The following is a 26,126-nucleotide window of genomic DNA, read 5'->3' on the forward strand; positions in this document are numbered from 1 at the left end:
TCTTTGGTACTGCTTTCAAGTCGCTAGATAGATATTTAGGCATCTAGGGGCAGGGAGTGGATGCAACAGCATTAAAATCAGTAAGGATCAGGCTTGGAGTCACTTTCTTTTTATTTATCAGGTAGGTCCCAAAGGTGCTGACAGCTGTGTTTTTCAAATACACTTAGAAGCAATGGACTTCATGGTACATTTCCCCCCTAACTATTAATATTGTATCTTGTTCATCTCAATATGTGAGATGTATTTAGGATAGGAATAAAACAGAAGTACTGGAAGGACTTTGTGAACACATGAGACTTGGGATGTCATCTTGTGGTTGTTCAAAGAAATGCAAGAACAGCTTGTTAAGTGCGAGTGAGATGTATTACCTCTTTCTTTTACACTGAGCTAGTAGAGCTGCAAGTTTTTCATCTGGAGTGGTGACTGGAGAGTAGCTGTTACCCTCCTTGAAGGCCATGCCTGTAGTCAGAGTTTGGGGTGACTACAGCAAGCTACAGATAGGAAATCAAACGCTGCTGGGATACCTGAGTGCATCAGAGTGCAGCTGCTGGTGTTCGAACCTACATGATGGCAGAGGCAGGAGGACTCTGACATACTGCTGCTAGTTACTCTTTGTTTTTATTGTTAAAAGCACTTTCCGTTTAGCTGTAGCCTTTCCCTGGCTGTTCCAGCTGGCTAGCAAAACAAACTCATAGGAGAAGGAATTCCTGGGGTTATTTCCTGTAATAAGAGTGATACCCGGCACATCTACATTCTGCTCTCTTTTCTGCAGCCTCACAGGCTGTTTGCCTGTTGCTGCTAACTGGAGCGGTTCAGAGCTGGCCTGGCCAAAGTGAACATCCCGGTCACCAGTGCACAGCAAGAGCAGCACAAAGTTATTCCTTCCAAAGGGCTAAATCTTCAGTAAACTGCTTCAACTGGGCAAAAACCTGTTGCGTGCTGGAGTCATTCACAGCAGCTGCACCAGGGATTACAGATTTGAGTAGCATTGTAGGTAAATATGAATGATCACATTTTCTTTCTTGTGAACATGCGTTGTCTTTTGTTTGTTCCTGGAGCAGGCTGGCAGCCAGATGGCTTCTCAGACTTTTCAGTTATGTTTTTAATAGCACCGCCTAATTGTAGTGAATTGATCAAGCCTATGCATGCTTGGACAAAAAGGCATGTGGAAGAGGGTGAACTCAACTCAGAAGGGCAGTACCTGCCACTCTTCAAATGCCCTGTGAACAGGCTTGCTTGGATCTCTGCTCCATGCTCTTTGAAGTTAAATGCTTTCTAATTACAACCCTTACAAGCAACACACTTTCTTGTCTTACATGAAAATAAGGTTGCTGTTATTTTTACCATATGTCAGATTTATGGCATTGATTGAGACAGATTTTAATAGTGGATGATCAAGGATTAGTTTATGCAAATTGCTGGTTATTTCTGGAGTGCTATTTTGTCATTAGTGGAAGGACAATCCATCTGGATGGTGATTAGTTCCAGCTCAGGTCTCTTTCATTGGTCAAGGTGCTTGAGAGTTTCTTAACAACCCAAAACTAAGGGCAGTGGTATGTTTTTGACAGGATGACTGCTGCTTGCTCCACTCTAGCCAATGGGACATCACATTCTGGAAGTTATTTCATATAATACCTTTACCATAGCTTTTTCAAGAGAATAAGGTCAGTATAATTTACTTATTTTTCTTGACGATGCTTATTTTACAGTACTGTGTGTTAAGTGTGTCATTAAATACAGTGAAAGGTTTTTCAAGACTAAGTCATTCTTGCAGATATTTTTGCCATCTTTTTAAAGACAGCTGAAGTCTTTATCCAGTCAAGAGAGTGGCAATCATACAAAATGCTGATTTCAGGTTCTGCTGCAGATTTACTACATTGTAAGGACCAGAAGATGTTCAGAGATGCTTCTGCTTCAGCACGTCATAAAAGTGAGGTGGAATCCCAGAGTATATCCAGATTTTTAGTGCAGGTTATATTTCACTCTGCCTTGGGAGAGGACACTGAGGCAAAATGAGATACTTGCAATGTGCAGATCGAATTTCAAACAAGGGTTGAATCTGGGTCACATATACTCGTGTTTTGATTCAAGGTCATCTCTAAATACAAGGTGTACAGTGAAACTATTTAACAGATTTAATTTTTTATTAATTTCCTAATTAATGAATATATCAACTCAAACTTTGTGCAGAAATGTACTTCCTTATTTGTCACTGTGCAGATAACAGTAAAATACATTAGACTCCAGGTTGGTGGCGCTACATCCTCTAATAGACACTACACAATTCCTAATACACTGTAGTTTGGTCATTGATGAAGAAAACTAGAAACTTGCCTTTTACTTGTGGATAAGTTTATTTAAAATTTGTAAATTATAGTAAATAAACCACATAGTAGTTATTTCTATGCACAGACAGTTGTCAAGATACATGTATAGTGTTGTCAAATCTACAGTGCGGTAACCAAGAATTTTAAGCAGCATGATGCTGAAAACTTTTCTAGAAACAATGTCTGACCCTTTGATTGCACTGTAAGGTTTCTTTGGTACACATAATTATAAGTAGTGGTTGTTTTTCTTTAAGTTAAAATGCAAGGAAATGAAGGGAACTCTCAAGAGTGAGTATCCATTGAAAAACTGAGATAGGAATAGCAGGCAGCCCCCTGAGCGGTTTCTATGAAAAATCCAGTTGAGAAGCAAAGAAGTCAGAACTTTACCATGTAGATACCAATGAAGTAAAAAAATGTACATGAAACCTAAGGGGAGGTTTATTCTTTGTTTTTTCCAAAACACCTTTCATGACCTCTTGAACCTTGTTTAACCTTATTGAAAGTCTTAATTATCTATTTTACAGTTCTAAATACAAGCAGGTACAAAGGATGGAGGAGCCTTGCTGATTTTGGTCCACAGCCTGAGGCAAAAACTCAGCACTATTTAAAAAGATGAGGTAAACAACTCTTCTTTTAAATTGGTTTCACGATCTTCATTGACAAATAATTCTGTGGGGGGAGGAGGGAAGAAACAAGAGAGGTAAAATGATGTACACTTCAGTGCAGTTTTGAAAAAAAATTTAAGATATTAAAATGGATTGAAATGAATAATTTTTTCAGACTGAAATCCAGATACTAGACCAACTATTAACTAGTTTAATTGTGTAGGTTATTAACACTTCTAAAGCATTCATTTGCTTCATCTTTACTTAATTGGTTAGCCTTAACCTAAAGTTTAATTGTTTCTCAATAAAGATCAGTGGAATTTTTTTATAGCTATAAGGATATATCTCCTGCTAAAACAGAGCTAATGGACTCCTCTCGGAGTAAGGAGTGTATCCTGTTAATTACTCCTGTCTAAAGTAGCCTCATACCACAGCTGAAGAACAAACATCTAATAATTCTTACCGGCAAAGAATAGAGGAGCACTGCTGCAAACAAGAGCAGAATCAGCAAGATGATAAGGCCTATAAAGAGCCATTTAAACCTGCGCCACACAATAAATTTCATTGTCTTGCAGGGATTTGTAAACCAGAGGAAGGAAGTATCTGGTCGGCTGCATTTTGAAAGAAAAAAGTATTATTTACGCTATAAAAACAGGAAATATTTAAGCATGAGATTGTAACACATTAAAACAGATAGTTCTGTAATGCAAGAAAGCAGCTGCAGTAAATATGTGCCATTAATACTGAGACCACCTTGCACTTTATCCTAATGAGGATAAAAGAAGGAAACAAGAAACCAGACTAGCTTATATAAATAAAGTTTTACAAAGCATAACTAACGTCTAATAGATTACTACATGCAGATTTTGTCAAGAATGCCATAGTAGCTAGTTATTGGGTATTTCTAAGCTAGTGGGAGAAAAATATCTTACTTGGGTAGATCTAGTTTGGGGTTCATGTTGGGTTCATCTCTTCCTTTCCCAGCTGGTCTTTCCTCAGCTTCTTTTTCGTTGACAACTTCTAATGTCATTTCAACTTTACCCTTCAGAAAAAAGGTGGTGTAAGACAAGGATCTTATTGAAACAGCACTGATAGGAATTGCTTGGTGCTTATAGAGCAGTACTTTCAGTTTGGGATCTACTTATTGTGTGCATCTGTGTGTTTCGCATTTCCTTCCCAAAATATACTGATTTCTGCCCTATGACAGTGTGGCAATACAGTATCAGGGAATGACACATAAAAAATCCTAAATCACTGTACCTAAAAATGTTCTGCTAAATCATCTATTCTGTCTTAAGCTATAGATTTTTTTCCAATTTAGCAAAACAGAACCAGCTCTTCTTTCAAGAACAACCCAAGGACTGCATATTTTCTAAATGACCAATCATCTATTTTTTTTTTATATAGCTATAGCTGGTAGATGTTTATGAATATTTTTCCTCATTTAATAAATTCCAATAATAAAAGTTTAAAGGCAAAAACACTAGAAAGAAGAAGCAGACACACTTGAAAGGCTTAATATTCTACAAATAATAAATATACATTTATATTCTTCATAGAACAGGTTAAAATGCTTTTGGTCTTCTGAATGCATTCAAAATCACAAAGCTAGACTAGGTTCTCAGTACAGAAATTTTATTTCTTGTGTACAAAAATCCTTTGGTACTTTTTTCTTTAGTCTTTAATGCATTTAGGTTGTCTTATGTTTCTCCTGAGCAGTTGTGTAGTGTAATAAATTACAGAATCACACCATCATTTATGTTGGAAAAGGCCTCTAAAATCATTGAGTCCAATCTTTGACAAATCATCACCTTATCAACTTGACCATGGCACTAAGTGCCATGTTCAACCATATCTTGAAGACCTCCAGGGATGGCGACTCCATCATCTTCCTGGGCAGTCCATTCCAATACTCAACAACCCTTTCTGTGAAGAAATTCTTCCTGATGTCCAACCTGAACGTCCCCTAGAGCTGTTTGAGGCTATGCATTCATTCACATAGTAACTTAACTGGCTGCTCTGGTGAGATAACAATGACTCGATCTGGCACCACAGTCTTTCAAGTTAAAGAGGGTTAAAACTAAAATTAAATACTAAGATCACATTTTAAAACAGAAAAAATGTTGCTGAACCAAATCCCTGAACTTGTACATGCATTGTTCTGCTTACCCACTCCTCTGTCTATCCACTGAAAGATAACCGCTAAGTGGGACACTCTTTACAGTCTTTGTAATTTGAAAAGTAAGGTGAGCACATTGTAAGTACTTTTTAAAGAAGTAACAGTCATACCGCTAAAATACGGGAGCCGTCCTTTTCAACATAACAAGGCCACCATCCTTTCATGGATTTCTGTTCAAAGAGAGAGGCAGTCCTGGGAGCCTTCTGAGAACCGTTTACCTTGTATTCTGGAATCATGTCTATATTACACTTCTCTGGAACTTTTGCTGGAATGATTGTTTTGTGTAAATCAAGTTCCACAAAGCCTAGGAGGTGAATAAAAAATAACCCACTGCATAACACAACCAATCACACAGCACAGTGGTACAACATCAACTTTTTCTATCTTTAAACATGTCATACAGGAAATACAATCGACAGACATTACATTCTTGTTTGTCTAAGAATGTTGTGAGACAGAGAAGTGGGACACATCAGGCTGTGTTTAAGCCCATCTTGCTGGTGTTGGTAAATTGGATTTAGCAAACTCACCTCCCCCTTTAATGCAAGATTGTTTGATTTTTAATAGAGGATTTTTTCCCCACACAGCTAAACAGAAGATAACCAAATATAGCAATGTAATATGTAATTCCTGACAGTTAACTGCATGGTTTAGCTAACTTTAATGACAGTTATGAATCAACTACTTGTTTTCAGATTTTTGAGATCCATATGGTTTGTATATAAGCTAGACTTTGGAGATATCATACTATAGGGCAGAGAATCATCTGCAGAGTAACATGTCTAGAAAAGGTAGGAATTAATGACATTGTGAAGTAGATCGCTTAACTTAAATTACAGCGTTACGTCAACACTTATGTAGGACTCAAATACCCTTGATTAAGTAATTTTAGTTAAAGAAAGAAGCAAAGTAAATTTTTATGCACATTATCATTTCATGCACTTTGTGAGAGGGCTTACCTGAATGAAAGGTACCTTAGTTTACCTCAAGTGGGCCTTTATTGAATGAATACTCATTCATTCATTCATGATCACAATTAAGTCTGTACTGTGTGGGAAAGTAGAAGTGTATTTGCATGCTCCGTTTCTCACTTTGTAAACATAGTCCTAATGTGATAATTTAAAATCATTGCTTTTCATATCTTTTTTGAGATTACAGTAATTTTTTGATTAGAGGCCTTACCCAGATAGTCATCCAAGGAGAACTTGTCATTATCCCATATTTGAATGATCAGTTTGGGTGGGATTCTGAATTCTGTCTTGTCAAGACTCCAAAAATGTTCCTGAAATTTTCAAAAACAAAACTTAAGCACCTTTAAAAATTACTTATGAAAATTCACACTATGGTCTGTTAGTAGTTATGAACTCTGAGGTTGGTGTAAGTATTAAGGATCTGATCTTGCCCTTGCTAAAAGGAGACTGCTGTTGTTGCCAGTTTGCTGTTCCTGGCCAAAGGCAAAATTGAATTTGTTCACAATAGCTGTTTGAGAAAAGTAGGCAGAACTGAGCCAAACTGTCTTTTTAAATGCGTAGGTACAAAATTATCAGACTAATTAAATCTGTATTCAAGGTATTAAAGTCTTTAGAAATACATACCTTTTTGGAAACTACACAGAGTTGCTCTGCTGGGAGATAGTCAAAAGGAAAAACAAATCTCCAGTTAAAGTTCCCTTCACCATCCAATGATCGGTAGTGAACATCAGTTTTCTGCTTATTTTCTTCGTTACCAGGCATCCATCTGAAAATACAAAGAGATGTGACTGGTGTTTGCAGTGGGACTACACTGGTGCCAGTTTGTACTGTAACTGTGTCACAGGGGGGTTGCAAACAAGCTGTAAGCATTGCTTATAAAGGGCTGGAGAGTTTTTCTATAGCCTTTCTCAGTTTGGTTCCAATTTGGCATATCTGAACTGAATTTCTGATCTGCTAAGACCAGTGTTGTATCAGCAGTCAAGTGCTGAGTTCCTTTTTAGAAAAAAAATAGATTAATAGCCTAGCAATGTATTTCTCTGATTTCTGTTGAATTTTTTTATGTTAAGACTAGGGAATGTAAAAATTAGGAATCCAGGTTATGTAGCACCAGATCTAACTCACTACCTTTTCTGTTGCTGCCCATCTCAGGAGATGAAATTCTGGGACCTTTCACCGCATATTAGCTGGTCATAACACTTCTGTCCTCTGAGGTTAGCATTTGACCTGGCTGAAACAAATAACCTTGGAACCCATGGTCAAGGTATTCCTAGGATATTCTGAATGGCTTTTAATTTGTATGTGTTACATGACAGAGTGCTCTCCTACCCCTTCACGTAAATGTCACTCATTTCTTCCCCTGTGATGCTCTTTTCATCCAGAAGGACATCTTTGGTGTTCCAGACAATCACCCGCAAGACATACCTAAGAGAGATGTTTGGGGAAAGAGAATTGAATTGCCTCTGTCAAGGCTGCCAGAAGGTATGTAGGGTGTAAGGATACTCACTTCTTGGCTTTTCGGGGAGTGATGTTGAATGGAGGGCCTGGTGGTCCTAAGCTTTTGGGGAAAACATCAACCCACATCTGGAGCTTTCCCTGTAGCAGTGGAGAAGACGAATGACGGAGTGTTTGCTGCATACAGGTTTGTCCTGGTGTTTCCATGGAACTGCTTATTGGCACATTCAGTACTAATTTTAGTGACCTCCCTTGTGTTACCAATGTCAGAACCTTTACAGACTTCAGATAAGAGCAATCCCAATCCCTCAAGTTATATAAGCGTCTTCAAATGAACAATGCCAAGAATGCAGAAGACGGTAGGAACGTGAATTCAGTGCAAGTTAGGTGCCCAAATAGTTCTCACTGTTCTTTCAGAGGGGATATTCAGTACAGTATCATACCTGTGGCAGCTGGTGGCCTACACGGTGTAGGTGATCAGTCCCCTTAACTACACTCTGAAGAAAGGCACCCACAGTAGATTCTACACTCTATTTCAAATGCAAACCCCTTTATTTTTCAGATAAGTTTTCTGGTTTCTGCAGAAACTTTCTTAAAAAAACCCCAATCACTGCTGAGTCAGGCAATGCCAGAAAACTCTAGTGTTATCTTTTATTCCTCTAGCACGGATGTCCAATATGCCTTTGTGTTTAAACTTGCACTTCTGAACCTTGTAGAGCATTGACAGGTTTGGTCTCATTTGCTGAATGCAGCTACAAAGCTCTTGAGCCAGGCCGTCTCCTTTATTTTTGGCGAGGTGCAAGTACATATTACAGTTTATTTCAGTAACAAAGTTATAAAGAAAGCTTTTCTAATTCCCACTCTGTCAGTGTTTAAGATGCCATTTGGAGGTCTTAATAGCAAAAAATAGCCTTTTGTTATGCTTCCAGACTAATCTGCTTTAGATTTTAAGCCAAGTAATAATGATTTGTAGCCCTCTTCCCCCTGGGTGATATCCCTCTATTGACAACATGGTACAAATTTCAGAATGCTCCACTTCTGCATTCAAGAAGCTGTAAGTAAGCCTGTTTGCAGTACCTGGGAGATGTTGGGCTGGAAGGTGCTATATAAGGTCCTTGTCTCCACATGTTCAGGTACCAGCCCCTGTGTTCTGAGGATATGAAGGGCTAGCCGCTCTTCACCCGGACCAAGATGCTGATGCAAAATTTTATTAGCATCTGAAATAAAGGAAATGGGAAAAGAACAGGCACTCATGAATCATGATTTGGAGCCGAACTTCAAAATTAAAACCAGGTATTTAAAACTGAGCAGAAAACTGTGTTTAAATTTGAAAACATCAAAGATTTCTTCTAGTATTCTATAAATACTTGGAAAGTTTTATCTTTGTATCAATACGAATTTAAGACAGATATATAAAATAAGTGAACAAACTCACCAGCTTCCTCCAAAGTATAATCTTGTCCTCCATAGTTAATCTTTCTACCGTTCTCAGAGAGGAGAGGAGGAGCATAGCCTTTAAACCTGGCTACATTTTGCAATAACTGGGTGGGTTTCAGTTGATCTCGCCAGGTATTCACACCTGAACTTTTAGGAAAGCACAAGAAACACATCCTAAAATTATTCACTATTCAGGGCATTTACACAAGCAAAACGTATTTATTAAACTAAAGGGCAGCACTATAGCTGCCTAGATTGAGGCCACTTGAGTTTGTTACAGTGATAATTTTGTACAGTTCAGCTAATTTCCAAGATAGAGTGTTTTTTACTTTACATATCAAAATAATTTACACTAACAGATGCTTTCATATTTATTTCCATGAGTAGGTCAGAAAATAAAGTGTGAGCTCTCTGGACAGAAATAACAGACATTATTGTATTAACAGAATATTAAAATGTTTGACATCATGGTTTCCATTCAAGGCTCTTCTGAAGACTTTACAGCTTTACTTGGAATTCAGATGATGATTCAGAGCACAACAAATACCCATAAGAAACCACATCATTTTTTTAAACCATAAAATTAAAATGAAGGAAGACCAGATTTTTTTCAGAGACTGGGTACTAGATCTTACAGATAAACATTTTCAATAGACAAAATTACTTACATCCAATACTGCTGTGGGATGCCACAGTGAGATCCATAACGAGAAAGGAATCTGTTCTCAAGATCAATTATGGTTTCACCCACTTTTTCATCACGAGTCAATGTGTCATAGTCATAGACTGAAATTTTCAGATCCTTCTCTTGAGGCAAGAAGCAGCTGAGTTCATACATTCTAAACATAAAAATGCCTATATAAGGCTTATGGCTCTTTTAATCAATGTTTCTTATTTTTAAACTTAAAAAAGAACAACTGAAAAAGCACTTACAAGTTTATTTTTGAGCAATAACTTTTACAAGATATTAAAGGGATGCTTCCAATGCTGATAAATCTAGCAGTAGTTACCATTCATGCTCCAATTTCTATTTGTACTTAATAATAATTTCATTTGTACTTCTCTGGATATTAACTCCTTCCTTTCTGCACAATATATTACTTGTATGTTTTCTGTGTAGCTGTTTGGGACTGAGAAATAAACAGTTGTGGCTCTGCCAGCCAGTCTGTAAAAAGGATGGTTGTTCACAGTTTCTCTATGATTAGAAACTTCTAGAATTTTTAAGTACAAACACACCAGGATCTTTAAAAATAATGACTAGAAGGGATTATTCTGTCATCTCTCTATCCTACACAAAAAGAGTTTTCTCAAAATTAATTCACTGAATTTAAAGATACGCAGCCTTGTGGTTTCTACTATTGCTGAATCCATTACCATTTAGATGAAGTGTTGCATGGTTAATTATTTCCTGCACCTTTTTTGTTTGTCTGTTTTATTTCTAGTCAAACTTTGACCTCCTGAAAACTGCAAAAACTTGGAATTTTGAAGATATTTTGTATCTGTAATGAAGCTTCTTTGCTGTCTGTTCCTTTGCATGATCCAAAGAATTGAAATCCTGTAGTGCATCATTGCAAAGTAAGCTTTCCAAACACTTTATGATCCTTCTAGTCCTCCTCTCTGAACTTTCTAATTTACCAAAATCCTCCTCTAACTCTGGACACCAAACCAGACCCAGAATTCCATTAGCAATTATAAAGATGATGCAACTTCTTCATTCCTGATTAGTCGTTTTAATTCAGATATTTCAATTATATCATTAGCCTTTGATGGAAAGACCAGTCTACTCAGAATGCATGTTAAGCTGATTACTCACTATGGGATCCATGGAGTTTTCAGAGTTAAAACTTTTTACATATTCCATAAGCATATTTTCTTATTCTTATATGCATAAGACAGGGTGGTTTTAAGATTAAGACATTCTTTGATTTTGTGCAATTTACCCATGTGATACAGAAGATCTATATCCTAGCTAAACATCTGTGTTGTCCAATGATTTCAAAGTGGAATACCTTGTGCAATTTTACTCACAATTAATGGTTGGTATATAACTATGAATAGAACATGGAATATTTCAGATAACGATTTATCTTAAAAAATAGGAAGACATTCGAAAATACAGTAAAATGAAAATACAAAAATGTTTGTTACCTGCCAAAAATTGGGTTGAGAGTATTAGGCACATAATTATCTCTGTCTTCAATTACTTTTTTACTTAGAGATATTTTTATGTAAGGATCACACTATTCAGAATAAGAAAAAAAAATTGTTAAGGAATCGCTATCAAGACTAACTTTATTTAAAATATACTACAGCAGTTAGCTCGCAGACATTCCCAAGGCAGAGCCTCACCAGCCCGTTGTTGTCCTGGGGCTGCAGCTGCAGAGCTCGGATGATGTAAATGCGCACGAGGCACTCCTGGGGCCCACTGTCCGGCAGCTCCCGGAACTGGCGCGGAGGAGTGGGAATACTGGGATCGTCAGGTAATGCATAGATTTTAAAGGAGCCCTAAAAAATAATACAAAGACTCAGTCATGATAAATGTAGAAAAGTCACTCTGCTAGGTTTGTTTTTTCTTATTTATCCTACACATACATACACTGTTTTATACAGGAATAGCAAAACTATAGCCTGATCCACAGTCCCTTAGAAGTCTTTTGTTTTACTTTAATGAGTTCTGGATAATAAGACTTACTAAAAAAGCAAGGTTATGTCCTTTGCCAATTTAAATCAATTCGGATGGTTTTATATCAACACAATTACTCAGTTTGCTCCACCTGAGAACAAGTAACAAACATTTTGTTATTTGTTTCCCTCTCCAAAAGCATAATTTAAGGTTTGGATGGTTGGTTGTTTGGTTTTTGATACGTTATTATTATTTTAATCTGTAAAAGTCACAGAGACACAGAAATAGTAGGAAATACCTTTTCCAGATCCATTCTAAAAATCTACTTTGCTCAGAATGTCTGCAGGTGAAACTTGAGTCTGTTTAAGAGGTCATCTGGGAAGGTTCTGTCTCACAGGTACCAGGGAAGATTATATTAGCAGGAATGATATTTATTTCAAATTAATATGTATAACATGTAGTGTGAGCAAGGCATAGCTGTACCTTCTTTGAAAAAGAATGACCTGTACCTAAGTATCTCTTGCCCCTACTGACCCACACATCCATATTTCAGTGTCATATCCAGCTGCTTAAATGATAACCATTTACATACAAAAGACTGCAACTAGCATTTGGTTGTTGCCAATCATTTGAAATTTACCTTGAACTCCCCAACCACTGACGGATCATCACTGTCCTCAGATTTGCCTCTGTATAGTTTAAAGGTATCGCAGAAGTCTGTTAAGTTATTAAATTCAGGTACTTTTTCCAATTCACAGTCATACACCTTAAAAAAGGGGGGAAAAAACCCAATGCAGTTTAGAAATTATCGTTTTTACATCCAAGTGAAAGCAAATGCAGTATTTGGAGAACATGTAATCAAGCTTCATCTAGGCCTTGTTAAAAAACGGAGTAAGTATGATGTCATAAGCTTGTCCTTACTTTCTTCAACAGGTGTATGAGATGAGAGAGAAAAGTAGTCTAAGTCCAAATTTTAACCAACAAACAGTAGAAGAGAGGCAAAGATATCTTCTTAAAACCTTGATTTCACCACATGAATTAGTAATGAACCTTTATAGGCAATCATGCATAGTTAAACTATGAAGTGCATTTAAAACAACAGAGGGCACAGCTTGATTAGGTCTTGGATCTGTAAACTCTGAGATATGTTAATTTATTTTATCCTGAGCAATACCTTTAAAGTGTCATATCCTTTTTTAATATACTGTCCACATTTTTCATGTTCTCCTATTGAAGCATAAAATTTGCTCCACCAATCAACAATTTCTTCCTCCTTAAAGAAAAGCAAATAAAATACTTTTTAATTGGAAGAGAGATCCTTTCTTATATCCCACTGTACAGCAGAAATAATGAAAAATTAAACATCATAAAAGACAATATGCTCTAAAACTGATTATCAGTTAGGCAATATTAAAGGTTCACTGAAAGAGAATTAGAACGCAATTATTAAGGCTAAAGTCTCTTACCCAGAATTAGGTAGCTTGTCTATAATCCAGCTATGTTGACAGCTGACAGCCAGCCATCTCCAAGCATGTGATTAATTCCTGGTACCTAAATATCTGTCTCAAGGGAGAGGTATTGTAAGGTGTGTATATTTCTCTCCTCCACCTTCTGGCAGGGCAGTACAGCCTAAGCCCCTACATTCCAAATTTCTCAAGTCAGAGGATGTGCATGTACACTTTGCTGGTGCTGTCATTGCTTCAGCTGGTAAGAAAAAACTCCATCACACCTGGTATTCATTACAGGGTTTGTCTGACTGTAAGAACTACAGTGAACATGTTGAAAACTTCCCCAAGGGATAAATGTGCTGGTTGGTTCCAGCATTCCTAGTTATTTCAAAACTGCTGCCAGGTAGTAACACTGGGACAGACCTGAAACTGCTCTAACTCTACATCATCCCCTAAAAACCAGTGGAGATTGCCTGTATCATCACAGAGTCTTGCAGTCACAGATCTGCCTTAATGTTTACCAAGTGCAGCTGAAAAGGAGTAGTGAGTCTTGCCCCCTTAAAAATAGTACTTCGATAAGCCCCATGACACCCTAGATGCTAGCAATCTATACATTCCATTAATGCAGTATTTCTATGGGGGTTTTTAATATTTTTATTTACTTAAATCTGATAATCACTGTGTTTAAGAGAGTGCTATTTTCTGTATTCATAGACTTTGCATAATATAATTATTTGCCCCTGAAAACACTTCCATTGGTAATGAATAGTATTCAGTCACTGTGTAAATTTGATTTTTTTAAAAAGATTCTTTGGATTTAAAGAAAATCTTAAAGTATTGTACAGATCATTAAAGGGGAGGGTTTGGTTATTTTTTTGGTTTTGTTGGTTTGGGTTTTTTTTTAATATCTAGAGCTTCTTGTTTCAGTCTTTCCCATTTTTCCTCAATGTACAATTTTACAACTTCACTGTAGGTTTTATGTCAAATATTTTCAGACATTACTGTTCTCGCCCACATGCTTAAAATTCTAATTTAGAGGCAGTATTGATATCCTGATTTTCAAATGGAGATCTCATTTACAAGAAAGCAGTGTGTAGATTTTTTAAAGCAGTATACATTACCTTCTCTGTAAGCTGCTCTCGAGGATCAAGTCGTAAAAAAAGAGCAAAATAGAAACAATGGTAAGGATGTGACTTGTAGACTTTTAGACAGTTAAACAGGCTTTAAAAGTTTAAGGTTTGTATATAGTATGTATATGAAGTAAGTTACTAACAATAATTTAGAAATGCTTTTGAGTACTATTCAAACACCATGTGTTTAACTTTTTTTCCCCTGCTGTCAATATGTTCTAGATATTAAACTGGAGCACATATATATAAATTTTGAAAAGCAGATTTTCAGGACTGTAAAACATTATCACCCTGTGCTTTGTTCTTCACATAATCAAGCAAAACTGAGGCAAGCTTGTTTTTTCATTGTATCACTGGAGTGTTAACAGTCTGGATTCTATTTATTGATTTCCACAGTAGCATCATTCCCTACTTTCATCTGCGGTTGCACAGGGCACTGTATCTGATTTATTTCAGATGGAAAATGTTTCTAGGAGGACTTACAAAACTGAACCTAGTCCAAACATTCTTTTCCAAACAAATTTCACATACGTAAGATTCTAGTGGGTTTTTTCCTCATTTTTCACTATAAATCAATTTGCTAATGCTCAGCATCTTTTTCCTTTTCCTTCTACTACTATCTTTTAACAACTGTTTACAGGCTGTGGATTTTCAAGAGTCTGAAAAAAACTGTGAAAAATTATAAAGTACAGTAACAACCAGTATATGTGTGTGTATAGATTTATCCATACAAGTGTAAAAAACAATGTGCACAATCCAAAATGCTTCACCTGTTAAAACACAATACCATAATTATGACCTGATAGTCCATTAAGAGCAAGCATCATGCATCCCATCTGGAAGCCGTGATTAGCAAGTGTCATTTGTGCTAGTGTTTATATATTATACCTTGGGTTTTCATTTAAAAGCATTAGCCATAAATTTTTGTGCAAAGCAGAAGAAATAAGCAAAACCATTTTATGAATACAAGCCAAATGCATCAATAGGTCAGGACATCACTCTGGTATATCACATTCATTTACTCCCATTTCTGTTCTCTAAGTTATTATTGTTCTGGGATGTTCCAGTCTACTGTATTTTACTAGTCTTGTCTAACTTCAAATCAGAAATACAGCATAACTTTTTCAGATTTGCATGGGACTGTCACTTTCTGAAGGCAGTTGGAGTGATTTTTTTCTTGGAAACCATATCATTAATGATTTGCAAAACTCACAGGCAGAATTCATGAGGTAATTTTGAATACTTTGCCATATTTAAATTTCACTTTGTTTAAACCCAGGTTTGTAATGTTGACAATGTGAAGGGTAGCCAGAATAATTATGCAATAATAATTAAAACTCCCAATTTCAAGCCTTTTCATGAAGTATAATGTGTAGAACTCTGAATCTTTCATCAAAGCATAATGTTGGAATAATTTAAATTAGGGTGTATGTTTTGGGATCAGGATTTTTTTCCCCTTGATATACCTTCAAATGTCTCTTCAAGTAATGCACTTGGTAGTTTTGGAAAGGAGAAGTTAAACTTTCTTTAAAAATTCCCAAAGCAAAAAATAGTCTTCTGGATATTATTGTTATTTAATGTTGTAAGCAGGATATGCCAAAATACAGAACAAAGGATAAATTAGAGGTTTTGGAGTGAGATATTCACATGGTTAAAAACAAGATAACAGGTACTGTCATTTTAAAATGTACCCAGTGACTTCTCTGTAGATTGTTATACATGAAGTTTTCAAGACATCAACACTGAACTATTAGCTTTTTGAACAATTTGGAATTATGGAAAAACAAAAAATCTAAGAGGCAGTGGATGCCTAGAAAAGTTGAGTTAGAACTTTACTTATCATAAAGTTATTTTATTTTCTGCAAAGTAGACTTCTAAACAAAATTTAAATATTAATAGTTAAATAATTCCTGTTGATTTTTGTGCTTTTATCACACAGATTCCAAGTAAGCTGACACACAAAGTAAGTTTTTAGTAGTTTATATATATTGTATGTATACCCACAATAAGACTTTCAGAACAAGGATACCTTAATATTTGTAACTAATCATACCAGACTTATGAGCATCATCTCCTCCAAAACCTCTCTGTGGCAGAGCTGCCAGGAGAAGAACCCCCCCATGACCCCATCACACGAACATTCTGGTCGCCTGCATGCATTGGCTTGGTACATACATACATGCACTGTTGTTGGAGAAGCCATTTTGCTGAGTGCTGTTGACATACTGCTTAAACACTGGAAATTGGAACGTAATTGATGAAATTTTGGTGTCCTCGGGGTGTCTGCATAGCACTTACACTTCCCACAGTTGCACTTAATTTCAATTGTTTTGAATTTTGATTCCTCTAATATGGGTGCTATCACTGTATCTAGAGTGACATTTGGCTTGGGTGATAGCAGAGTAAAAGAAATTCTGTTTCACCTTATCTAGCATATAAATTTTTCCCTTTTTAGTTGAAACTACACAAATGTAATCAATCTTGCCAGTGACTTTGAAGAACTAATGCTTCTTTATTTTCTAAATATTTTTTCTTAAATTTTTAAAAGGAAATAATTTTTGTGCTATGTACAAAGCACTTATATTAGAAGAGAAAATCTATTTCAGATAAAAGTTAGCAAATGTTCTAAATTAAATATTAAGGACAATTTACATGTATGATGACAGTAAATTCAAGACCATGGTCTATGATACACTTATATTAGAGTCTGAATATCATGTCTTCAAGATACAGAAGAAAAAAATGAAGGAAGAACATGCAATCATTAATACACTCAAATAGCAGTCAGAGTTGAAAACTCTAAATTTAGTAGTATTTACTTTGGAAACTCTGTAGCGAAGTTTTCTGCATTTTCAAAAGTCAAAATTGTGGATTAAGAGCCTGCAAAATTACTATATATTAAAGTGCTTCCTTTCATACAACAAGCCATCAGAAATTTATGCAAACATCTAGGCAAGGGAAACATTTTACAGTTCTAAGAGAACTGAAAATTTTTCCTTGAAAATGCATTGTCAGGAATTTGTCATCACTAACATTTCCACTCAAGAGTAAAATTCTGCAAGCTATTTTTTACCTGCCAAGTAAAACTGTATTTTAGTGGTCCCAAAAGGATGAGAGCAGTAAAGAGATTCAGAAGGCACAGCAGAAAAGGAAAGAAGGTAAGTGTTAGTGCAGATAAAGTTGTTTCACTGGTATTGAGTTTGGGTGACTTCAAGAGAGGCAAAGATACGACCGAACTGCTGAAGGTCTGTACCCACCAAAGCACACACCTACTTACACCTCCTTTATTTACAACTGCTCAGTCTGGGCAAGATCAGGCTCCTCTAACTACCATCAGGAGGCAACTGCTGATGTTCAATCATGTGCTTTCAGTAGCTATTGAACAAGTGAATTAATTCTTACACTACTGAGTGAACTTTACCAAGCACAAAATGCTACAGTTTGATCTGTACTGTATAAAAACAAAGGTTACAATAATGAACATATTTCCTTTGCTTTCCTGTCACAAAGTATCTTTGTTCCATCTGGATTTCCAGAAGGTTGCATATGTTTCTGACAATTTTGCTGTCTAGTTTCTCAGAAAGCACAGATCTGAAGAAGAAAGTCAAGCATCAAGTTTCAAAGATTACCTGAGCTGTTAGCAGTGGCTGTGTGTCTTCCATATCAATTACTGTATCCTGGCGAGGCGCAGCAGAGAGCAGGCTAACTGTAAGCCAAAGGTTTTATTAAGGCAATATGGTGTTGGAAAAATATCTTACTAAACAGTTTCTTCAGATTTGAAATCCCAAAAAGATTTCAAATAATCAATTGGTTATATATTTGAACCTCCAAAGGAAGCAATTATTGCCATATTTTGCTAAAAAAGGCAACATAGTTTTGTACAGGACACACAAACATTTTTCAAATATACAGATTTTTTTTTAAAGAGTAAAACTTGGGAAAAATAGAGAGGAAAATTCAGTATTGTATTCAGAGTGTTCTTGCCATAATCCTGGATTGTTACTTAGGTACCATTGCAGGGGTAATCTGCAGGTAGTTAAATTCCAAGTCGACACAAAAGAGGAACTTCAGGGAATGAGCACATCAAGTATGAGAGTGGACTTGCCTTTGCATAATGTTCTCTTATGCTTTACAGAATATTGCACTAATTAATACTCTGTTTTAGATTTTTTCTTTCATACAACAGTATGTCCAAATAAGAACACCACATGAGGTGGCTATTCATCAGCACAGCATGCAGAATAAACACTCGAGGCAGGTAATTCTGGCATCTCACAAGAAAGTAGAACTTTTCATTTTCCAGCTTTCTACCTTTCAACTGTGGTGCAATGTCCTCTTTAGTAGTGTAGGGGTCACAGCGAAAGCTTTCCAGTAAATCAATAGTACATTGTCCCACGATGGGCTTCCGTCCAAATGGTCTGTGGTCTATTACTTTAATAACTAGAGATGGACTGTATAACTCCTCTTTTGGCAAAAGCTAAAAATAAATGGTTAGACTTTTTTGTAATGCAAACAGAAGAAAAATTAATAAATATTTCCTCCCTACATCAGAGCTGTTGCTTCATTTATTTAATAAGGAACTACTATGTTCTATGGCTGTATGGTGAATGAAAACTTATAATGTTATATTATGAATTAATACAAATTAGTAAGAATAATTTTAATTGTCCCAAATCTTGAATTTGCTTAACTCTCGCACAGCTGCCATTATAGCAGTAGAAAAATAGCCACACCTACAGGTATATTTTTGAATAAAAAAGTATATATACTGCACTGGATTGTGCATATTAAATTGTATAACTTGTCAGTGACTGTACAGATGTTTACATGGTCTTTACTAGGGTTTTCAGGCTCATAAATTGCTTATGGGAAGTCAAAAACGTATGTGTGAGTTCTACTCAGAACAACACCTTAACTTTTACAACTGTGGAATAACTAATTTGCTATAGATAGCTGGTACGTAGGTTTTTGTAACGTACAACTTTCATGAAGAGAACAGAAGATGGAAAATTTGGTGTCTTTTTGAGGTTTTTGATCACCACAGATTCCACCATTTCACCCCCACATTCCACAATGAGACTTGGAGATGTAACAGGTGCCAGTTGGTAGTTTTTCATGTTTCGCAAGCCCCAAGCCAGAATCTGTAAAATAAAATCCAATACAACAAAAGTGGAAAGAGATACCAACGTGTTTAATAAAATACCCAGAAAGTGGGAAAGAAGAAATAAAGTCTTTTAAATAATAAAATGTGACTGGTTCTAATTCTTGGAAAGTTAATGGAAACAGTGAAACTCCAAAACACAAAGCAAAGAATCTCCCGTATTTCTCACTATGATTTTTTGTTTGTTTGTTTTCTTTAAGCAAATACACAAACTTACTGTCTAGAGGATAAGATGACCTTGTACTCAGTTCAAGAGCGAGCCATACCTCAACAGCAGTGAGTTGAACTACTGGTCTGATTCCTTGAGGTACCATGTAAAGCTTTGGAGCTCTTTGTGATGGAAGAATTGGGAGGTTGGCACCACTCTATTAAGACATAAACACAAGTATTAGTTTTGCTCACCTTCCTTAGATGAAATACCTTGCAAATATTAAGATACTCTTCACATAATGTCTCCCTTTGAAAGGATATACACTGTATCATATTATATTACACAGACACACACAAAACAGAAACATGTACCTTGTCTCTCAAAATAAGTTCTGCAGCAAAAAGAATGTCTCCACTAGCTTTGCCATTATTTGTTACAGGATACCAGAGCAGTTTTGGTGTGATGTCCTCTTCTGGAATTAACTTCACCATAGGGGAACAAACACTTCTTCCAAGGAATTCATCTTTACCCTGCAACGAAAATTAGCAATCACACCCATGAAAGTATTTTCAACTAATATGAATAAATAAAAAAGAAATCTAGTTAAAAAGATTCCACCTACCACTTGGTCACTGTCAAAAAGTTCAATAACAACATTAGGTGGGTTTTGGGCTACTGTCTGTGGGTCCCCATAGATCTCAATTTCATTAAATATGAGAGTTTGGTCCCATGTAGGATTTAGAGTTGAATGAATGATCTCAGTTGTTTTGCTTTGATGGAGGAAAGAAACGTGAGCATACGGATCTGAAATATCATACAAAGATTAAAAGCACAGTTACAGACAAATGAAACCCCATCAAGCCATAAGGCACACAAGCACAATTTTTATCAAATATAGCATGTTATTTTTCTTCTGTCATTACCAGTTCTAAGCCATTCTATGTAAAGCAAAAACAAGCACATATACATAATTTACATTTAATACAGCAATTTCCACCTGATTACTAAATCACTTCCTTTATACATGTCTTAATTAACAGAGTAATAAATGAAAATGATAAAAAGCCTTGCAAATCAGAAAGAGAACATGAAAACTAAAATGAAACACTGTCTGTACTAATCTCCTCTTAAATCTTGTCCATAGAAACTCTTCTTTGTTGTCTCAATTGACATGATAAATAATACAAAGAAATCATTTTAGTTCTGACTAGTTGCCAAATAACAAATTCTCATAGGCTACATAGCTTACATCAAGCTTTGGTTTCAAACATGCTTATTTATAGCAGCCTCTGCTTATGAAACAGCAGAATGATTAAAGTGGTCTAGGCCCAGTGTCTGGCAGGTCTTTAAATCATCAAGAGCTCTGCAGAAGGTATCTGATGATGGTCATTGATGTTTCCTGTACAAATTGCAATTATTAAGGACTAAAGGCAATTTTAAAGGTTATCTTTAGGACAGTTTTAATAGCTTCTGACTAGGTACCTGACCAGAGTTTTACAAAATTTGGCTAATTCTTCAAGCTAATTTTAGAGGAAATTAAAATGCAGATGAGCTAGTTTATATATGACTGCATCTGAGGTGCTCGTCCTGAATTACATATATGCAAATTAGAGCATTTATTATTGCTTGTTTGCACTGCTTTTAAGTGCTGCATAATGAAGTAAAACCAAATACACAGGCAGTTGTACAAAACCCTCCTCATTTCAGAAAATAGCACTAAAAATATGTATAGTTCTATATCTTCTGTTAGAAATGCATTACACTTACTCAATTATTACTTAAAACGGGGAGAAAAAGAAGGATGCAAAGGGAGGATAATGGGGAAAGAAAATTCATTTCATCTTCATCTTTTGCTGAACTTCCTTAAAGGAAGTGTAAAATCATAGTCTTACGGAATCTAAATTCAGTTTGCTCTCCAGCTTGCCAGTGAAATTTTAATTTGAATTAGCAATTATTGAATAGTTGATAAACCTCAGTATTAACCTTACCACAAAGATGACAAATGGATACAACACTGTTGGAATACCTAAGAGCTGGAAATCAAAAAGCAGGCAGTACACATGTATAAACAAACAAAAGCCATGCTTATCAGTAAGGCACAGTGTGGTTCTTCTACAAGTTCATCTCCTTAATGAATTGCTATAAAACACTGAACACTGAGAGGCAGATGGTGATGTAACAGCCATCCAGCTTTCTTCATCCTTGCTTTTCTGCAAACTTCCTGCACAAAAATACTGCATATAGGCTTTGGTTAGAAGGAGAAACTAGGGCAAAAGGAAAGGACTGGTCACGGCAAATTCAGCCTGTATTTAAAATCCCATTCCCTCACTGAGAATTCATTGGCAGCAACAGTTACTGCACATACAGAGCACTGCATTTTTGGCAGCTTCTGGGGCACTACTAACCAAATTGGGACCATATGTAATAAAGCTGAAAATTTCTTTATGGTGAAGTTTCAGTAGCTGGAACCTACACACATACCTTAAGGAGTTAAGATAATTCTAGAGCTAAATGAAGTTACTGCCTCATGGCAAAATGATTTTTCCATACCTGAAAAACTGTCTTTGTCTAAAGCCATGAGGTTTCTTGCCTGGTAGACATAACAGCGAAGGTGGTAAGTATATACTCCTGTATGAAATAAATAAAACTAGTTCAACTGCATTATACAGGCTTCTTTTCTGTAATGAAGGTATTTTGAGTTCATACAAGTGTCTTACAGATTTTAACACAAGCACTACAGTAACATTTTTGCTTTTCTTGTGACAAGTGTATTAGTGCCAATGAGCTACCACCTGAAAACATTTGTTCCAACACATAGCAGAAATGAAAAAGAACCCCACTAATGCTACTTGGGCTTTTCTCACTGTATGATCATCTAAAAATCCTTCTATTCAAAAAATTCCTGTTTGAAATAGTGTGACAATCTAGTTCATCCAAAGAGTATCAAGAACAGCATTCCTGTGCTCAATTTAAATATTCACTACAGTACTTCCAGGGACCTGAATGTTTCACAGTTTTAGCTCTTAGCTCTAGAAAATTATTCCAATTGCAACTCTGTCTCTTGAACTAAAAGATTAAAAAAACCAACAACAAACAAAACACTTTGGGTAAGGTAGAATAACTTTAAAAGGTGCCCAAACCCAGGACAGCATTTGTCTCAGTTACTACAGCTTATCTTTAAAAGACATGACCTCTAACCCTTTCAGCCCTTGATAAAAATCTGAGCCACCCATAGCCTCATTGAGCTCTGGCAGGAGAAGGTGCCATTTTTCTCCAAGTGTGCTCATTATTAAAAAGAAACTGCAATAATATTCCTCAGGTTCTGAAAGATTTAAGCCCACCCATTCTCAGCAGGGAGATCAAGTTCTGCAGAGTCCAAATAAAGTCAAGTGTTGCAGTCAGAGCTCCTCAAAAAAGGATTTTAAGTCTCAGGATTGGCCTCTGTTCCTGTTAACTCGCACTGTTGGCTCCCCTCTCAGTGTCTCTGCTTTTGTGAATCACATTACAGTGATTACAAGGCATTTAAAACCAATCCAGGTTGGCAAAGTTACAGTTTTGTTCATTTTGCCAACTCAACTACATGGTACTGCTTCCTCTGGGTCAGGCATTGTCTGACTCTGCACTGAGCTGGTTAAGTGAGCTAAAACAACAAAAAACTAACTGTACACACATCTTCTCTGTTGCTTTAGCTCCCTGTGTTGTCATGGAGGGACCTCAGTGCTAAAAGTGCACCACTTAAAGACAGCCCAACTTCAGGTGCTGCAATAGCAAGCTTCAGAGTTCCTGTCCCATACAGGTTTTAAAAATGTCTGCCTGACAGTGAACCAAAATGACTAACTCTAATTTTTCTTGTAACAACCTAAATAGGGCCCAATCAGGGATTCAATACTAATTTTAACAGAAGGTATATAAAGTTGGATGTAAAACACAGAGAATTATATTTCTGATCAAAACCAGGGACATGATTTTAAAGAAAGGAATTGTTAAAGAACCTACTGTCAAAGTAGCAGGAAACAAGTGGTGTATTGGCACCAAACACCTTTGTAGCTGACTCCTTGGTTTTGTCCAAACTCTTCCCTTCTCCATGATCAACACTGGTGTCTGCTCCCTGCAGTTATAAAAAAAATTAAAAAAAAGGTATTGAGTATTTACAATCTAAGAAAAGGAGACTGTGTGTGTGAATGGATGGGTTTCAGTCTCTCCTCCAGGACAGGGAGAAATTTACTCCTGTGAGTAAATGTACTTTGAAAGATGTTTATTTATGACCAGAGATTGCCATTGAAGCTGTGCAGAAATCATCCTGTCATTTTATCTGCCTTCCAGGATGTCTTATTTCTGGAGTTCCACTGGCTACCCCTCAGCTCAGGCTGAAGAAGAGGTCGCAGGTGTCCTGCGCTGCACTGTTTCAGAGAACTGCTGTAAGGCTTTACCCAAGCAATAGCCCAGGAAGTACAGTCATAAGCAAAACTGAAATAGGAATTACTGAACTCTATGAAATCAAATTAAGTGGAGAAAGAAAATGGTATCAGTGAACCCTTGGCCGACATTTGATGTCAAAAAGAGAACAAACCAAGAAAAAGTGCAAACATTTGTTATGCTATGCAATCAGACTCGGAATCATTATATATTTTATGTAAGCAAAGTAGCCTCCCCACATTATATGCTACAATTTGTATTTTGATAAATAGAGCTTATCTGTGAAGCTGTGTAACCCGAAAACTTGAGGAATAATTACATTCTAGTCATCTGTTTGTGACATATGACATTCTGGCTTCTCTAACACTTGCTATCCTTTCTTGTGCTTGGTGGTTTATATGTGCAAATACTAATCAGGAGCAGCTATTTCAGTGTGTATGAAAAGCTTGAGCTATCTTTTCACTTTACTTAGAATGCTCATCTGGTAATTTGGCCTTTTGCTCTAGATCTCATGGAATATAATAAAAATAATTTGAAAAATAAAGTAATATATAAGATCAAAAAGGTAATATGAAAATGCAATTTATATATAATACCTAATATTTTCTTTGCATTATAAAATATTAAAAAACCCTAATACAATAGTCTCTACACCACTTCAATGGTCCCTTTCAGACTTTAAATAATTTAAACAATATAAACTGTGTTAGTTTCTTAGTTATGTATTGGCCTAACAATTCATGGACTAGAATGACTGATATATTTGTTTATTTACTGTGAATTAACAGCCTGACCTTTGAAAGACTTATTTCATACTCTGTCCCTTACCAAAGCACCTTCAAGCTTAAAGATAGCTGCAGCACCATGTGTCTCTGAGGGAGCCATTTTTCGTCTCCAGCGTCTTCGACGGAAAGTGTCAGAACTGCGTTGCTTCCAATGAAATTTCCAGCCAATCAAGGAAGCATATTCCCATCCCTCTTGATCTTCATATGATGATATTACCTAGAAGACACAAATTCTCATTATCCAGTATTGTATGACTGTAATGAAAAAAAGCAGCACTTCCCCTGGCAGGCCTAAAATTCCTGTCATAAACCAAAGCCAGCAACATCAATTTACAAAAAGATAAAGAAACGGAATATAATGAAAAACTAAAAGGTTGTTCTAGATTTTTTATTATTGTTTGGTATTATATTTTTTCTTTACTCTGAAAAGGAGAAATTCATGCAGTTTAAAAAAAAAAGAAACTCAAACTGTTAAAACGTGCAAGTCCCTGACTGGATCTCTTTTGCTTACCCTTCCTGCTGTTACCCCTTCAGACACGTCCCTCCTGCGTTTCCGCACCAGCCTTCGGCGGCGATGGGTGTGGTACATTTTCTCTGCAGCAACCCATGACTTGGGCTTAGTGTCTGGAGGAATAGTAATTCCATATTCCCATCCTAAAACAGAATTGATTAGTTGCTATGTTTTCAGAAATAGAAGCAACATGCCAAGAAGAAAAGCATAGGAAATAGAATGACTATACCTAGAGAGAGTGAAGCTTTTATCACCTTTTGATCTAAGAAAGGTTCAGTGAGAATGGTGAGTTTGATGGAACAGTGATTAAAATGGAAATTGAAGCAGATGCAGACAGCAAACACTTTCTCAATGTCATTTTATCTGATTCCTTAAGTAAGTGTTACCAAAATAGTTCCTGGATATCTTTCCATAGGGCAACCACTATCATGCTGAGGATATTGCTGCAGTCTTGGTGTGTGTCCTTCTTCACTATCAACTACAACAGACTGTCCTAGTAATCAACAAATAAACAGTAAATCTTACCATGTTCATCCACTGCTCGATTTAAATCAGATTTCCAAGCATCATCTTCCCACATCCATCCAACAGGACAAGTGAACTCGTGTGGGGGTGGAGCTTTTTCTCCATTCTTTTATGTAGGGAAAACATAACAGTTCTGTGCATTAATACAGCAAGACACTGTGTAGCAAAACACAGAACTCCTTCTCTTAAACCTTTACTTATCCAGTAAAAACTAAGTCTCACCACATCTGTGTAACAATCTTCAGATGCTTTCCATTCCCCTCCAGGATAGCGACTCTCATTTTCATACACTTCATCGGTAAACTCAGTGTGACCAGCATCAGCCTCAGTCAACAAACTGCACATCCAAAACAAGTACCATAATAAATCAAACATATTTTACTTCACTACAGAGAAACACATAGA

At 36.3% G+C, this 26,126-nt stretch overlaps 1 protein-coding gene across 5 annotated transcripts in view; it reads right to left on the bottom strand.

Moving 5' to 3' along the window:
* Positions 1-2,178: 2,178 nt before the first annotated feature.
* Positions 2,179-26,126, bottom strand: part of MYOF (myoferlin) — a 63,810-nt gene continuing 39,862 nt past the window's right edge. For 2 of the 5 annotated variants that reach the window (XM_071564193.1, XM_071564192.1), the window contains 28 exons: positions 25,944-26,058; positions 25,722-25,827; positions 25,197-25,339; positions 24,729-24,902; positions 23,481-23,592; positions 22,035-22,112; positions 20,107-20,288; positions 19,856-20,014; positions 19,600-19,698; positions 19,152-19,313; positions 18,484-18,649; positions 17,802-17,878; positions 14,164-14,175; positions 12,769-12,867; positions 12,235-12,360; positions 11,321-11,476; positions 11,120-11,211; positions 9,640-9,810; positions 8,970-9,118; positions 8,612-8,751; positions 7,587-7,675; positions 7,409-7,504; positions 6,707-6,848; positions 6,294-6,393; positions 5,222-5,415; positions 3,865-3,974; positions 3,396-3,543; positions 2,180-2,996 (listed from right to left, as the gene is read on the bottom strand). In XM_071564193.1, coding sequence (XP_071420294.1) covers positions 2,961-2,996; positions 3,396-3,543; positions 3,865-3,974; positions 5,222-5,415; positions 6,294-6,393; positions 6,707-6,848; positions 7,409-7,504; positions 7,587-7,675; positions 8,612-8,751; positions 8,970-9,118; positions 9,640-9,810; positions 11,120-11,211; positions 11,321-11,476; positions 12,235-12,360; positions 12,769-12,867; positions 14,164-14,175; positions 17,802-17,878; positions 18,484-18,649; positions 19,152-19,313; positions 19,600-19,698; positions 19,856-20,014; positions 20,107-20,288; positions 22,035-22,112; positions 23,481-23,592; positions 24,729-24,902; positions 25,197-25,339; positions 25,722-25,827; positions 25,944-26,058 — 3,433 coding nt within the window. In that variant the 3' untranslated portion in view covers positions 2,180-2,960. Of the gene's footprint in view, positions 2,997-3,395; positions 3,544-3,864; positions 3,975-5,221; positions 5,416-6,293; positions 6,394-6,706; positions 6,849-7,408; positions 7,505-7,586; positions 7,676-8,611; positions 8,752-8,969; positions 9,119-9,639; positions 9,811-11,119; positions 11,212-11,320; positions 11,477-12,234; positions 12,361-12,768; positions 12,868-14,163; positions 14,176-17,801; positions 17,879-18,483; positions 18,650-19,151; positions 19,314-19,599; positions 19,699-19,855; positions 20,015-20,106; positions 20,289-22,034; positions 22,113-23,480; positions 23,593-24,728; positions 24,903-25,196; positions 25,340-25,721; positions 25,828-25,943; positions 26,059-26,126 lie in introns of those variants that run through there. The other 3 variants (XM_071564195.1, XM_071564194.1, XM_071564196.1) reach the window with 3 other exon arrangements.

Source organism: Pithys albifrons, chromosome 9 (assembly GCF_047495875.1).
Source record: "Pithys albifrons albifrons isolate INPA30051 chromosome 9, PitAlb_v1, whole genome shotgun sequence".
NCBI lineage: Eukaryota > Metazoa > Chordata > Aves > Passeriformes > Thamnophilidae > Pithys > Pithys albifrons.